Source organism: Dermacentor albipictus, unplaced genomic scaffold (assembly GCF_038994185.2).
Source record: "Dermacentor albipictus isolate Rhodes 1998 colony unplaced genomic scaffold, USDA_Dalb.pri_finalv2 scaffold_21, whole genome shotgun sequence".
In the NCBI taxonomy this organism is placed as follows: Eukaryota; Metazoa; Arthropoda; class Arachnida; order Ixodida; family Ixodidae; genus Dermacentor; species Dermacentor albipictus.
The window spans coordinates 741206-756065 of record NW_027225575.1 but is presented as its reverse complement, the minus strand read 5'-3'; the positions used below and the strand labels follow the sequence as shown (position 1 = coordinate 756065).

At 45.9% G+C, this 14860-nt stretch overlaps 1 protein-coding gene across 11 annotated transcripts in view; it reads right to left on the bottom strand.

Annotated features, from left to right (window-relative positions):
- LOC139052300 (protein transport protein Sec16B-like) overlaps positions 1 to 14860 on the bottom strand; it is a 492173-nt gene that overhangs the window by 264574 nt on the left and 212739 nt on the right. For all 11 annotated transcript variants that reach the window (XR_011509833.1, XM_070529379.1, XM_070529385.1 and 8 more), the window contains 3 exons: positions 5911 to 6050; positions 3565 to 3626; positions 2283 to 2421 (listed from right to left, as the gene is read on the bottom strand). Coding sequence is in view for 10 of the 11 variants with exons in the window: in XM_070529379.1 (XP_070385480.1) it covers positions 2283 to 2421; positions 3565 to 3626; positions 5911 to 6050 (341 nt within the window). In the remaining variant the exon portion in view is untranslated. The remainder of the gene's footprint in view (positions 1 to 2282; positions 2422 to 3564; positions 3627 to 5910; positions 6051 to 14860) is intronic.

Here is a 14860-nt window from a genome sequence, read left to right as displayed (position 1 = left end):
GCAACTCTGACATGATGATGATGATGATGATGATGATGATGTGCTGTGTGCTCCGGTGCCTTCATATGCAGATCTGACCCAAGCCTTCGTAGTCCTTTCATCGGCACACAGAGACAACATAGCAATGGCAGATATACAGGCGGACTTGATTGCACGTAAGCGGAGGTGCGTGCAGCAACGCATCGACAACTTTTTTTTTCCCCGGGGGCCTTAAAATGTAAATAAAATTATCTTTTTTTTCATACATTCGTTTTTTCAGGCATTCAATAGTTCCGACTTATTTACGTTCCCCATGGAGTCCGAATTATCGGTCGTCGACTGTGAGCCATCTTCTGTGTGTGGTTGACTGACTTCGATAAGGAGACGAGCACGAAGTAGTGCAAAGTGTCGTTGTTGCTCGACAACTGCAGCGCACACCATGTCAACACACATATTAAGCACTATCGAGGTCCTTTTCCTGCCTCCCAACACAACTGCCAAGCTACAAACAATGGACCAGGGAGTAATCGCCAACTATCGTCCACTATCGCCGCCGTGTCATCGAACGTCTGCTCGTCGACATTTGAACAGCTGACAACTCAGCTCACTTGAAGGTGCCGCTGGTGAAGGCGATATTTTTTGCAAGTGGAGCCTGGAAGGACGTGAAGTCACAGACCATACTTCACTGCTTCCAGAAAGCAGGTTTCTCACGGCGCAGCAGTGCTGACGGAGACGAAACAGTAACAGATGACATCAGTGCAGTGATGAGCTTAGGGCAGCAGCTTTGGGAGTCCACAGGCAATGCAAACCTTGCCCTACACAGCTTGGATTATATGGACTTTGTCCTAGCAGATGAAGACCTCGTCACAACTGAGGAGCTGGCCACCGACGAACTCACCACAAGCATTTCTGAAAGGGAAATGATCGCTGATGACAGTGCCTCGTACCACGAAGGTGATGACATTGGTGCACCTCAGCCAGTGACCTCTAGAGCAGATATCGCAGCTGTCGATATGTTACGTATCTAACCAAGTTCCGAACTGGGCGTTTGCACTCAGTTGGGAGTGCTGAGGCCACTGTTCTGAAATGCGTGCTTGTGAAACACATGCAGGGGACCCTCGACTACTTTTTTTCAGAGGGTGTAAATAAAATTTTCTATTTGGTCTACTTCATGTGCGAATTAGCTTTTTTTTTTTTGAGTCCTGATATACAGAAAAAGCGGTTATAGCAAGTAATTTCTGATTCCCACCAACTTCGTTATATTTGGGCTACATTGTAAACCTTGTAATGACAACAAATAATCTTCTGAAGTTGTACTTATAGTCCCTTTAAGTCACCACAGGCTATGAGAAATACTGCAGTGGAGCATTCCACATTCCACAATTCCTAGCATGCACCATCGAAACCTGGGCAGCCAGGTGTTCCTGAATTCCACTACTCACTGTGGCGGCATAGTGACTTCGGCGTTGCGCTGCTAAGCCTGAGGACGTGGGATCGAATTCTGGCAGTAGCGGCCATATCTTAATGGGGGTGGAAATGCAAGAAACGCATGTGTACCAAGAACTGGGTGCATGTTGAACCCCAAGTGGTCTAAATTAATGCAGACTCCCCTACTACAGCGTGCCTCATAATCATCTTATGATTTTTGGCTCATAAAACCCCAGAATGTAATTTGTTAATTCTACAACGCTGAAACAGTGCCACTGCGTCTAGGCATTGAACCCACGTCTTCATCTTAGCCGCGGAATATGTTAGGCATTGTCCTTGCTGTAGGCAACTGCCACCTCCTTGAAATACCTATAGGAAAATTGACAAGACCTGCTTGTTATGTAACATTTTAAACAATTATGAAAATTTAAAATTTATCACAAAGTACATAACTTATTCACATGCACTGCTTTACAGCCACTAGAAGCCTGGCCCGTGCAGAACATTCTGTGCACACAGCTTTGCCAGCCCCCCTCCCATGTTTTCCCTCTTTCTTCACATTTAAAGCAATGGCAATTTCACACAGCAATAGGCCAACCTTCCTTGCACAGAAATCATTCAATAACACAGGAAAGCAGCAATAAGCTGAAGATAATGGGCGAAAGAAGCAAACTGCTTTATGGAATATAAAAAAAAGTACTTGCAGCTCCTAAGCCTAAACATCTGCATGTCATCCCACTTCAATCATTGCTAAGGGCTCAGCTGTACAGTAATATGTCCCTAGAATAAGACATCAGCAGAGGGAAGCATAAGAGATGCCGTTTTGCAATTATTCTTCACCTCCAGGTCCTAGTGGCAGGAAGAGTGGTGCCTACCCCATTTTGCCTCAGCATGAGCACGAGCAGCTCCCAAAGGAGGATGTGTGATGATCGGTCAGGCAAGCTGGGGTCTTCGGCGAATGACTGGATCTTCTGCGTGCAGAACTGGATCACATCATTTTTGTGCGTCTCAGACCTGCATCAAGGGATGGAATGCAGTAATGTTGTTTTGGCAAAAACAAAATACCAACGAGCTACACTTACTTATATCAGACAATTCCATTTCAGGAGAAATGGTTTAATTAGCTCATAGCATTGAATTCCAACAAATGCTTACTGAATGCTAACACTTAAAAGAAGCACTCTGTTTATTCACTTGCACTGTGCATGTTTCACCCATACAGAGAGAGAAAGAGATCAGCACCCTCTTTGGTGTCCTATTGGTTAGCATGCCCAGCACATACATCGCTACAAGGCTTACACCAGTATTTATGTCAGCTGTTTGTACTTTAGTGCACATAAATTTTGTATGCTTTTCTTTTGATACCTGTTTCAAGAGTAATGGCAGACACTATGACCTCCACAAACACTGGAGACCAGAAAACACGAACACACGAATAATAAATGTGATTGCACTATGCTGGGCGCACATATCAGACAGCTTTCTTTGCAGCATTCAGTACCAATCCTGTTAGCTTTGCATCCGTGCCTCAAAATACACTGAGCTTTGCCTTCTTTGCTGCATGCCCTCCCCCCACACCAGGTTGCAACGCATGACAATGTGTGAGGCAGTCATAAACCAGCAACAAGGTGCACCCATTCACTGTCATGGAGCTACTGAGTGTTGCACAGACTTCTAAGATTTTCCCTGCTATTAAACTCATTATCTTTCAAGGAAGACCACATTTGACATGCCCTAAGTTGCCTCAATGGGACTTTTCCGTAGCAAAGGCCATCACAAGCTCACTTGTGCATGTCGGCTACGGTTGAATTATCCAACCTTGTGCCACTTTTGAAATTAAATTAACAGAAGACTTGGCTTAGCTAATAGAAGTGCTACTATTATCTGGGGCCTTGCATCAGGACAGAATGAACCAGAATCAAATTACCATTATGATAACTGGCAACTATGCATCATGCAGATATTATGAGTATTTACGTCAACTGAAATGGTTAACTATGATGAAATAGGAGTAGGCTTAGCAGATTCAAAGAGGTCTTGTGCATCATAAACATCAAAAGATGGTAAAATCTGTAGAAAAGCAAAGCCTCTTCCATAACCATAGAGGTATGTACAAAAAGATTGAGCGCAGTGAGAAAAATAACAGTCACAGCTGACCTGACCAAAGGTCCTGGGAATGCCTGCAACTCATGGAACTGTGGATCCTTCTGGAACAAGTGCTGCACACCGGAATAGAACAACAAAACAATAAACTGACAGCTTATCCCATATAATAAAGTAGGTGCAAGCATGCAATATATTACTTGAACACCATTAGGATGTATATTTTATTCTATGCCTCATGCTGCATTATCTTGCATACTTGAGGATGCCCGAGATGTTTGGTTTCAACCGTGTGGTGCCCAGCAAACACACAATGGAACATGGCAGGCTTGGTGAAACATAACAGGAGGACACCATCTCTACTGGAACCAGCATGACACAGCAGGGGCATGGGATACCTGGCTGGCAAGATTTGCATCTTGAAGGTTCATTTTTGCCCAAACGTTTCTGGCCCATGCCCCACAGCTGGGGAATCAGCCAATGGTCTTACCAAAGCCTGAATTCCAATGTGACATTCAGAGCCCTTTTCAAGCAAAATTTTCATCTCTCTTTATAAGAACACTTGCAATTGCAGATGGAGAACAGATATGAAGCCCAAATCACCCCATGGAGCAGTTGAGACTACTCCACAGAAACCAGAAAATTTGACCAGTAGTCCATGTGATGTGATCCCTTTACTATTGTGGGCAATCATTGAAATCATCAGTCACAGATGACACCAGATATTAAGCAAGCAATTCAAAGTTTTGTAGCAGCAATGAATAGTCATTCATATTGTACCAGCCTCTTTCACACAGAGAAAATGATGACTTGGAAAGCAGCCTCCTCAACACAAGCAGCTAGAAGCTAATCGTTGCAAATGTCCACCATATTGAACATGTCCATTTCAGCTGCTGCTGAGGTGCTGATTGGCTTGGCTGGGATACCAGCGAGAAGACAAGAGGCACCCACCACCAGTGGGTGTCTGTTTTTAACACAGTACTTTTAAGAATGTACTGCATTATGAATAATTGGACAAACATTATTAAAATTGTCCGACGGCAGGATTTGAACACAGGACCTCTAGCACAGAAGTCCAATATTGCAACCATTATGCCACAGATGCATGGAAAAGTGGAAACACTGCAATTAGCAATGATTATGCATGCTCATGCTGAAGTTTTGGCCAATTTAGGTCCAGATAAAGCATAATAAACAAAGCCACAATAACATCTGAATCCATAAGTACGAAGACCGTACAAATCCATTTACTTCCCATCATTCCCATGGTGGCTGAATGATCGCAGCGCCAGAGTTCCCTCTAGTAATTATTGTAGGAAACTCTATGGCTGAAAGGAGCAAGAAAGCACCCCGGGCCCAACGCATGTTACTACGCACTCAACTCGACCAGCACCGTTTGAAGCCAAAAATGAGTCCCTTCATGGGAGGATGGTATTCTGTGAGCTTGCGGAGTGTACTGGGTCTGCCATTGGAATTTAGCATTGGTTACTTCCGATTCAAAGAAAAGAAAATAATGACCAAGCTACTTATTTGTCTGTTAACTAATGCACAGCAAACCATGCAAATATCACTATGCACAGCATTTCCAAATGTAATCGCTCCGTATTCCTCATCGACAGTTATGCCAACACCAGTTCGAATTTAAAAAATTGATGACCACCAGCAAAGTCTGCATGCTTGAACTCCATGCTGCTGCCTTTGAAGTAGATGCATAAGAGACACTGCACTCCAAGGCTGCATGCATGCCAGACTCAAACTGCCGAGCATGCAGCTCAGATGGTAGCTCACTGGTTAGTACATCCAGCTCTCAGCTACACACAGGCTTAGTGGCCTGTGTTTGATTAACGGCAGTGCTAGTGAGCAAAAGTCTAATCTGGCTTTTTACAAGTTACATTTAGTGTGCGCGTTGCCTTGTGTCATCTTGTCTGGCTCCTCTTGTGTATCGTGTGTCAAATTATGCCAGAAAACAAACAAAAGCATCAAAGGCCAGGAATGACTAAAAAACGGTGTGGACCAAACTCTTGAGAAAAGAGCCATCATTTGCCAAGTACATACTAGATGGCACCACATTTTGCCACAGCCAGCACAGATGCTTAACACCAAGACACACAGCAAGTGCATCATGCCAGCAAAAATTTCTCAACATGCATCTGAAGCAAGGTAAGTAAGAGCAACAACATCTACAGTGAAACCGTGCACAATGGGCTGAATTTCATGCCTGACAAGAACCAAATGTACATGTGCGAGTCGGTCTCAACATATGACAAGGAACACCATCCTTGACATGAGGACAGTGCAACACAATCACAAGGCAGCTAGATATAACACCACCACCAAACCACTGAAAGTAGCATCAATGAAACTATAAAAGACCAGAGTCTGTTGCTACAAAAATCCTACCTTAAGGCTGTGAATTTCAATAGGAGGCGGCAGGTTTCCACCGCTTAGGGTTGGTACGAGCTTGAGCAAACCATTGGCACCACAGAAACGAGCCAGTGGGTGTGGCCGGGAGAACTTCTTCACCTCTTCTGGCTGGGGCACTGCAAATGCAACCATAGGGGGAAATGAGTGTAGGTTACCTTAGAAGTGTGGGGAGGGGCATCTTTTTTAGCCAAAAGGGAAAGTAGTCAAAAGGACTGGCAACCAGACATTTACAGTAGAATCTCAATGATATGAATCTCTCAGGACACTGAAAAAATTTATATCACCAAACACGTAAAAAAACAAATTAAGGGGAGACGCTGCAATGAAATGGCCAACTTGCTCAAGATTTACATTCTTAAAATTTATTTTTCTGTAATTTTAAGTGGTGATGCCCAGTTACTGGAGGAAGGGCGGATGATGCCAAGTTGCAGCATGTGTTCAAACTCTGCACAAGCGATCTTGAGTTTCTCGGGGGACAAACGCTGGGGTCAGGAATAGACCGGTGGGCCGGAGGTGACGATGTGATGGCACACGTCATGTTGTACCGGTTGCGTCCAGTCCGGCAGGCGTGTCAAAGTGGGGAAACTCGCGTAGGAGCGCGGCGAAAGGTTCGTCCAACATGGCAGAAATGGGCGCTATGGGCGATGTGCCTGATGATGGGACGCCAGGAACGGATAGCTGGGTGACGGAGTCGATGAGACGGCATCATTGGATGTCCACTAGGAGTCCGTAGTTATGCAAGAAGTCTGCTCCAATGACTGCATGACGGATGTCTGCAACCAGGAAAATCCAGCGGAACACTCGTCGAAGGCCAAGCTTTAGCATGACGGAGCATGACGAGAAAACTGGAATCCTGGTGCCGTTGACGGCTTGCAAAAACGACACAGGTGTCGCTTTTCGGTCGGAGTGCTTTGCGGGAAGAATGCTGACGTCAGCACCTTTGTCGACTAAGAATCGCTGTCCCATAACTCTGTCCGTCACATAGAAAAGGCGACTTGTGTGCTGGGCCGGACCACTCGTCACCGTTAGAGGTTGGCCAGCCTGTTTCCCTGCCAAGCGCAGAAACACCGACAGTGACGAGCGTCGTTTCCAAAACGGCAGTGGTAGTAGCGAACGCCAGGTGTTGTAGTCGTGGTTTCATTGCGGGTGCCCGTGCGTCTTAATCTGCTGGAACTAGGCTGCGTGAGCAACGAGATGTGCGGCAATGTTCTGCTCCACAGATGACGCATTCCAGGCGCTGACACAAGGAGTCGAGCGGAGATTGCACTGCGGAAGAGTAGGGAAGAGTTTGCAGAGCGGTTGTATTGTCACCCGGAGACGGTGACGTGGCTGCGATGGTTGGGGTGGCTACTTCCATGACTTTGTCGGCCAAAGCGGCAAGTCCGGTAAGGTCCATGGTAGAGGCTGTCGCCAGGACCATCTGCACATTAGCCAGGAGTCGTTGCAAAAACAATTCGCGCAACAGCGTGTCGTCGATGGATCTCGCGCTGTTTCCGAGCAGCTGGCTCATTCGGCGAAGGTCGCCGAGTTCTTCAGCGGACAGAAGCTGCTGGATGCGAGAACGCTGTGAAGCTGCTGTGCGCTGTAGCAGTGCTGCCTTGAGATCGTCATAGGCGGCGGCAGAAAATGGGGAGTTCAACAAATCTGCTACCTCGTCAATGGCAGCGGGCGAGAGAGCTGCGACAGCGTAATGGAACTTCGAGGCTTGAGAGCGGATACGAGCGACTTGAAATTTCGCTTCGGCCTGAAGAAACCATGCCGAAGGATGCTGGTCCCAGTACTGTGTGAGGCGGACAGCGATGGCGGAACAGGAGGGCTCACCGTGTTCCTGGGAAGGGTTCTGGCCTTGAGCTCTCGTAGCGTTGGTCTGGTCCATGGTCGTCTCTACCACAGGAGCGTATGGCAGTATCACATCCGGGTCACCAAACTGGCGGACAGCGGCCACGTAGACCGGTAAAGTCTCGAACTCTCGCAGGAGAGGAAAAACCGACACTCGATCTCTTAGCATAGCATTCTCTTTAATAATCTCCTTCGGAACGCTAGCCCGTGCCAGAGCTTGCCAGCCGCTCGTGCCTCGTGTGGACGCGAGCGTCTACGTCGCCTCTCGTGCGACGCCGATGCTGCTGCCGCTACATCCTTATCTTATGCCAAAATATTTGGAAGGAATGCACAGCAGCATTTGAGAAAACTGAACTTTTTTAGTCTGTTGTCTTTAAAATCAGAAAGACAATCAGGCTTCAAGAGGTTCACTGTTCATCACGTGGCTTTTTATTGACATAGCGCTGCCACTTTGGTATCGCTGTAAACACGGGAGATTGGAGATTCTGATAGTCACAGCGCTGTATTTCTCCATGCAGAAATAAAAGCAACAAAAGCAAGTGTGAAAAGGAAAAACTAAGGTTGCGATTCGTACTGTAGCTGACACGCATTTGACTCACTGGTATTGCACCCCAAATCGGCAGTATGTACTTTTTGGGTGGTTCCCCCCGTCATCGGTGCATGCCTAGAAGGCGATGGAGCCTGACACCAACTGTGACGGGCAAACAAGTGCCCTAAATCGGAAGTGCACATTCTTTAAGTGCTTCCCCTGAAGCAGCCCCTTCATCTGCGCCCGCCTTGATGGTGATGGGGCCCGACATCGACTGTGACACGCAAAGAAAGAAGCTCACTTCGAGGCGACAACAACTGAAAAGGCCAGTCTCCTGACCATCACAAGCTGACCGTCAAGACAGCAAGGAACCAGTGTTGACTGTCATGGAAGGAGGGTGAACCCCTGTTTCTAGATTGCCTCATCCTTGCTTCAAAGGTTGGACATCAGAGGCAGAGTTTTGTTAAAGGGCCCCTGAAACGGTGCGGACAAATTTTGTAGACGCGTAGGGTACAGTTTAAGTAGAACATTCGCACCACAATTTAAGTGAAGCATTACGTATTAATGGAGGTACAAGCGATTAGAAGTTACCCTCCTCCCTAGCCATGCTTTTTCTCCTCAACTCGTTCGCCGAGCGAGCGGGGCTAAGCTCCACCTTCACTGGTTCAGCGTCACGATGCGACGTCACATCGTCCACTTCCGGTTGTTTTGGAGCCCGCCCGCACCCGCGCGAGACCTCTCCGCTAGCCGCTTGGCCGTCTACCCCAAGCGAGGGCTATCGAAGCAGCGTGCCTTGCGAGCATTCTGTCATAGCGCCGAACGTGTTTTGTATTCCGGTAACCACAGGCAAGCTGGTCATTTAGGCAAATGACTGGAGGCATAAACTCAAGCTGATGAAGGAACGTTAGCGTAGGCGTACGTGAGCAGCCTCATCGGTCTGCACGGTCCATACACTTGTTGGTGCAGCGCTTAACCAGCCAAACAAAGCGCTAATATTGCTCTAACCAAGTGTAAAACATGTTAAACATTTATAAAAACATTGTGTTGATGATTACACTCCTGCAAAAAATAGACACCAGCAGCAAAGAAGGATACACTTCGTTGCTGTTACTGTGTATGGCTGAGCTTTGTGCCACCAGGTGGCTGCACCGTGCAGACTATTCACATGTGCCCTTCTGCTCATCTCATGGCTTATCCTGTTACGGCACAGTCAAGCGGCCAGGCCCTGTCCCCTTTGCGCTTGCGTTTGCCCTAATACCGGACTCGCGAAATGCTATTGCGTTAGTAATCTTCCGGTGTAAAGTGACGGCCACAAACGCGCAAATCCTGGCGCTGATCGGATAGCGGCAGTCCGATGCGCAGCAGCCAGTTCGCTCGTACGCTGCCTTGCAGAGGGACACGATGTCGCAGCTTGATATACTGCCAGTCGCTGCGCTTGCAGTCCACAAGGCAACAAAGTCGAATCATAGTGCTCGCGAAAAGACTGACCGACCCTGACCGCGGAGCTCTCGTCAAAATGGAGTACGTTGTAACACAAGCAGACAACACTTGCTGTGTGCCGGAAGTGCTTAAGTGTACTGAAAAATTGTTCTTGTGCATTCTCTTTATGTTACTTTCTTTTCATAAAAACAAATTAACTAACACTCCAACTATTACGAAGATCATTTGTTTACCATAAAGTTGGAAAAATTCTCGATCACGCACCCTTGTTAGCCAATCGGATAGCTCGCCCCACTGACGTCGTATGGGTGATTTCGGTCATATGGGTAGGGGCGGCTTAAAATTCCGCCGAGTGTGATGCGATCGGCAGCGATGTGCACTTTTAAAACCTTATAATAAATTACACGCATTACGTGGGGCACTTAGATGTGTCAATTAATGATCAGAAAGACCTGCTCTAACGACTCAGTACGTTTGTAGAAAATCATCAAAAGCGTTTCAGGGTCCCTTTAACAGTACAACCCCGCTGATTGGCTGCAACAAGGTAATCGAATTCACTTGTGCAGAGAACTGGCGAAAAAAAAAAAAAACTGCTTAGAAGGGACCTCTTGAGTGTGAGTGAGAGAGCTTGAACTAGAACCTGACTACTTGTCAACACTGGCAACATTAGCATGCTTGTTTTGCACACACTATAGCAGCAGCGAGCTGTGCACTTCGCTTGTTCCAAGGCCAACATTTTATGGTCTGCCTGGTTATTCCGAGTTTCATTCGTTGCTATGTCCTAGTAGCGGCATGATAGTGACAAGGGTGCGGTTTGCGCAAGGTAAGAGAATCTGTTTGCTTTTCTTGGCAGCGGTGAAGCTACTTCGTATCATGCGCTAGAGTTCAAAGGTAGAAAAGTTTAGAATTGTCATCGGGAGCCGAAGACGACAGAAGACATGTAACCCAGAAATAAGGCGGCTCATGGAAGCAAATGTCGCCGATCTTGTTGACGCTGAGAGAACGGATCATGTGTGATTGTTGGCTCCTGATAAAGTTACCAAGTGTTTGAAAACTGCATTGTAGAAAGTAAAAAAAATTTTTGTGATGTACAGGGTGTCTACTAAGATAACATTTCGAAATTCCCCGAGTTTTCGAGGTTTTCGCTGAGTGCCTTTGCAAAATTTTCTGAACGAGAGAGAACTGTTATATGTCAACAAGGGCTGACACCTTGTTGCCCGATGCTGTCACTCTCTAGTAAGCTTGTTGAAACAAAAAATTACTTAATCCAGTTTGAATAGTAAGGTGTAATGTTTATTTTATTCAAAAAGAAAACAGAAGCAAGGTGTTAGTAAAATGTACAACAAATAAAATATATTTGAAAAAAAAATGTGAAAACCCATTCCAAATTGAGCCGAACACTTTTAAATACCAATGAAAAGGAGATGCATACAGAAGCAGATATTTTCGAACATGAGCTATCTCTATCAACTGATAGCAAGCTCATTGGATGAGGCCTGAATTTTGTCGCAACTAAGATTCTCTCTCAGCTGGAAAGTCAACCTCAACTGTCCCAACATATTCTCAGCCCGTACACAACACCTCAGTGTTGGGTTGCACTGCTTTAAAGTTTATTTTCATTAGGATGAGAAACACCTGCATCTCAGCGTCAGCCAACACTTTGTTTTTTTGAGTTCAAGCTTCTTCAAAGAGGTGGCAGCACGCTTCCTTTCCCATTCACTTCTCAATGCATGGATCCTTTCCGTTCTCGTCCTTCCACCATCCCTTAACCCCACAGACCATTTGAAGCATCTTCTTGGTCATTTGTACAGTCAACGTATGATTTTTCGCACTTCCTAGGGGCCGCGAATTTGTCCGACACATCAGGCAGTCCGAAAAAATGAATGCATGTACAGCTGCCCTTAAGAGCTCAAATTGCCACAGGGACATCCAAAAAAGCTCTGAAGGCATGCCTCTGAAGGCATGCCAGTGCGATATGCCACTTATTAGGCATATCGGTGCTCAGAGTGCGACAGGAGACGCAGATGCACGCATGTATAATTAAGAAATACAGACTGTGTCCCATGACAATCGCCCTTTCCCTCGCTTGTTAAGCTTTACCGCTATAGTTTTCATATGCATCGCCACGTAACCCTGCTTAAGTGAAGCAAAGCTGGCTTTCGAGAACCGGCATTATACAACACAATGTTTTCCGAGCTTCGAAGCCAATCTGCAGGATTACAATGGCAGAGTTGGTGCCATTGCTGACAGCGGCGAATTCTTTCAATGAAAAACATGGCACCACACAGCAAGAAGCTTAATAGCGAACATAGAAGCCACTAGGCCTGGCGTTGCCACAGTAGTGGCTACACTTGTCAGCGGACCTGCCTGCTAGAGCGCCAGTTCGAGGTGACAAGATAATCAATATGGCGACGGTGGTGGCTTTGATTAATGCCGTTTTGGACTTGAAGTCACGACAAAAAGTCCGAAATATCGGTCGGCAAAGTGTTCTTGCATCACAAATTTCAGACGTTCTTATACATTGACTCTATGGAGTATGTGGTAGCACTGCAAATTCGTGAGAATTATCGGGCATGTCAGAAAAATCTGGACTCTGGAAAATCCGTTGTTGACTGTACTCTGCAATTTCCTCGACCCAACAACATGGCGTCAAATGCGATTTGTTGTGATTCATCTGTTAATGGAGCCATTATTAGCGCGACTTTCATTCACTTTCAACAAAATTACAGCTAAATCTCCCTGACAGAAGCACAAATTCCCCTAGTTTTCCCTGAGTATTTCCAGACTATTCGAATTTGCTGAGAATTCCCTGTTTCCCCGGTTGGTAGACACCCTGGTGTAGGTCGCCCTGGAAAACAGGAGTGCGTCCAGCGCCTCCTCCCCAGCTCTTTCGGATCACATGGTTGCTGAATCGTATCATCCACCACAGCGTGAAAGGCAGCTCGCAACATTCGAAATTTAGCACACTGTAAGCTTATGGACTTGAGCCAAGACTTTTGGAAAATTCGCATCATCCTGAAATTCATATCAGGCGTGATCGTACCGTTGATACTCTAAAGTATCAATTCTGTAGCTCCACACTACAATGAAAACAATAAATGTTAAGTTTCCCCATGAAACAATCTTTCAAGGCATGAATATGTGGAAGCAATGTTAACTTAGCCTTTAACGCTGTACAATCAAGAACCAGCCTCACATTGCACAAGCACATACAGGCGATCCTGGATATATAAAACCCAGACATATTGAACTATTGTCTATGTTGAACAGTCGTAGCATCCACTTAAAAATCCCATGGAAACGCATAGCACCATACAATGCATGTACTGAACTCATGCTCACCAGAACATTTGATATATCAAATGATGTGCCTTGCCGTGTCCTTGCAAGTTTGGTTCTCCTAACAGGGATGCGATCACTTCTTGCGCGGTTGGAAATTTTCAATGCTGATAAAATGTCGCTGTTTAGGCAGATGCTGCCAAACAAAACATTTGATCTGAAGGGCAGTACACGCCATAGAGGAAAAATGAGCAAGGTATATGTCTCACTTTTACTCATGGCGAATTTGGATGCCTTGTGCAAACTGCAATCATTTGTTATTGGCAAGAGCAAATTGCAACACTACAAGAATGTAAAAGGCCTCACGGTGTCATACACGTTTCACAAGAAAGCATGGATGATATACTTGAGCCCTTCACCAAGTGACTCCAGGCATGGGATACCGAATCAATGCAGAAGGGTTGAAATCTGGGCCAGTTGGTACATACTTGAACGAAAAAACCAGTCAAAAACACAAAGGACAAGAGGAGCGTGGCTAGCTCGGCAGTGGTGGTAGAGGTCCTTAATAGTGGGATCCCTGGCGCAAACATGGCCTTTTCAGTTGACATTGACGACCTCTTCTACAGCATTCCCCATGATGAATTCTTTGTAGCTGTGCGTGAACTTATTTATCACTGCAGTGCTGTAAGCTTCCAGAATGCATGTGGTATGTCGGTAGATGCCTTTCTAGAGCTCCTATCCTTTTATCTGTCATCCACTGTTGTTGAATTCAAAGGTTCCTTGTTCCTTCAGAAAAAAGGAATATGTATTGACTCTAGAGTTGCCCCAGTGCTTTCCCAGATATTTTTAGCAAAATTTGACAGGAAACTTCAAGGCTTCCTTCTAAACAAGCGTGTATGCAAAGTTTTTAGGTATGTGGACGATTTTTTAGTACTTTTAGAGCTTTTAACAAATGACACTCTGCCTGCAGCAGTAGATGATGTATTGACTGCTTTTAAAGCTTCTTCACGCACTCTTAATTTCACTCATGAACTTCCTAGCAATCATTCCATCAGGTTCCTAGAACTGCAACTAACATTCTTTGATGACGGGCATTTGTGCTGGATGTTTTCACGTAGGGGCAAGAAAGCTCTTTTACCATTTGGATCTGCACATTCAAAGATTGTAAAAAGAGGGATTGCAATCAATTGTTTCCGCAATGCGCTTGAAAGAAGCTGTCGCCACGCTATTAAAAGTAGCTTTGACGCACAATCCCAACGTTTAGAAGCCGCAGGGTTCCCTCTGCCTCTTTTGAAAGCGGTGGCTGAATCGCTGCTTCAGAGGCTAAAGAAGGAACATACGAAGCTGGTAGATGGTGGGGCTACTGAACGTAGGAAACTTGAAGTTATGCCGTATGTGCATAAAGTGAGCCACAATATCAAGAAGGTTGCTGCCAAGCACGGAGTAAGTGTTGTGTTTTCTGCCCCTTGTAAGCTTTCGAGTCTGTGCTCGCGCATTTCTCGAGGCAGGGCAAGGAACCATGTTTGCACAACACAGCATGAAAACCGTTTTACGGCATGTGCTGCAGGGGTTGTCTATAAGTTCCCTCTCACGTGCGAAAGATTTTACATAGGCCAAACCGGTCGATGTATTAATGACCGCCTGCGTGAGCACCACTCCTCCCTGGGGTCAGATAACGGTGCAAACTTGCCTCGCCATCGCAATGAGTGTGGTTATTATCCTTTGTTTAGCAATGTGATGATTCTTGGTAGGGGCAAGGGCAAAGAAGAGCAAGAAATCTTGGAAGCGTACTACTTCAGTTTATTAGGTGATGACTGCGTTAGTACAACCTCGGTGCGC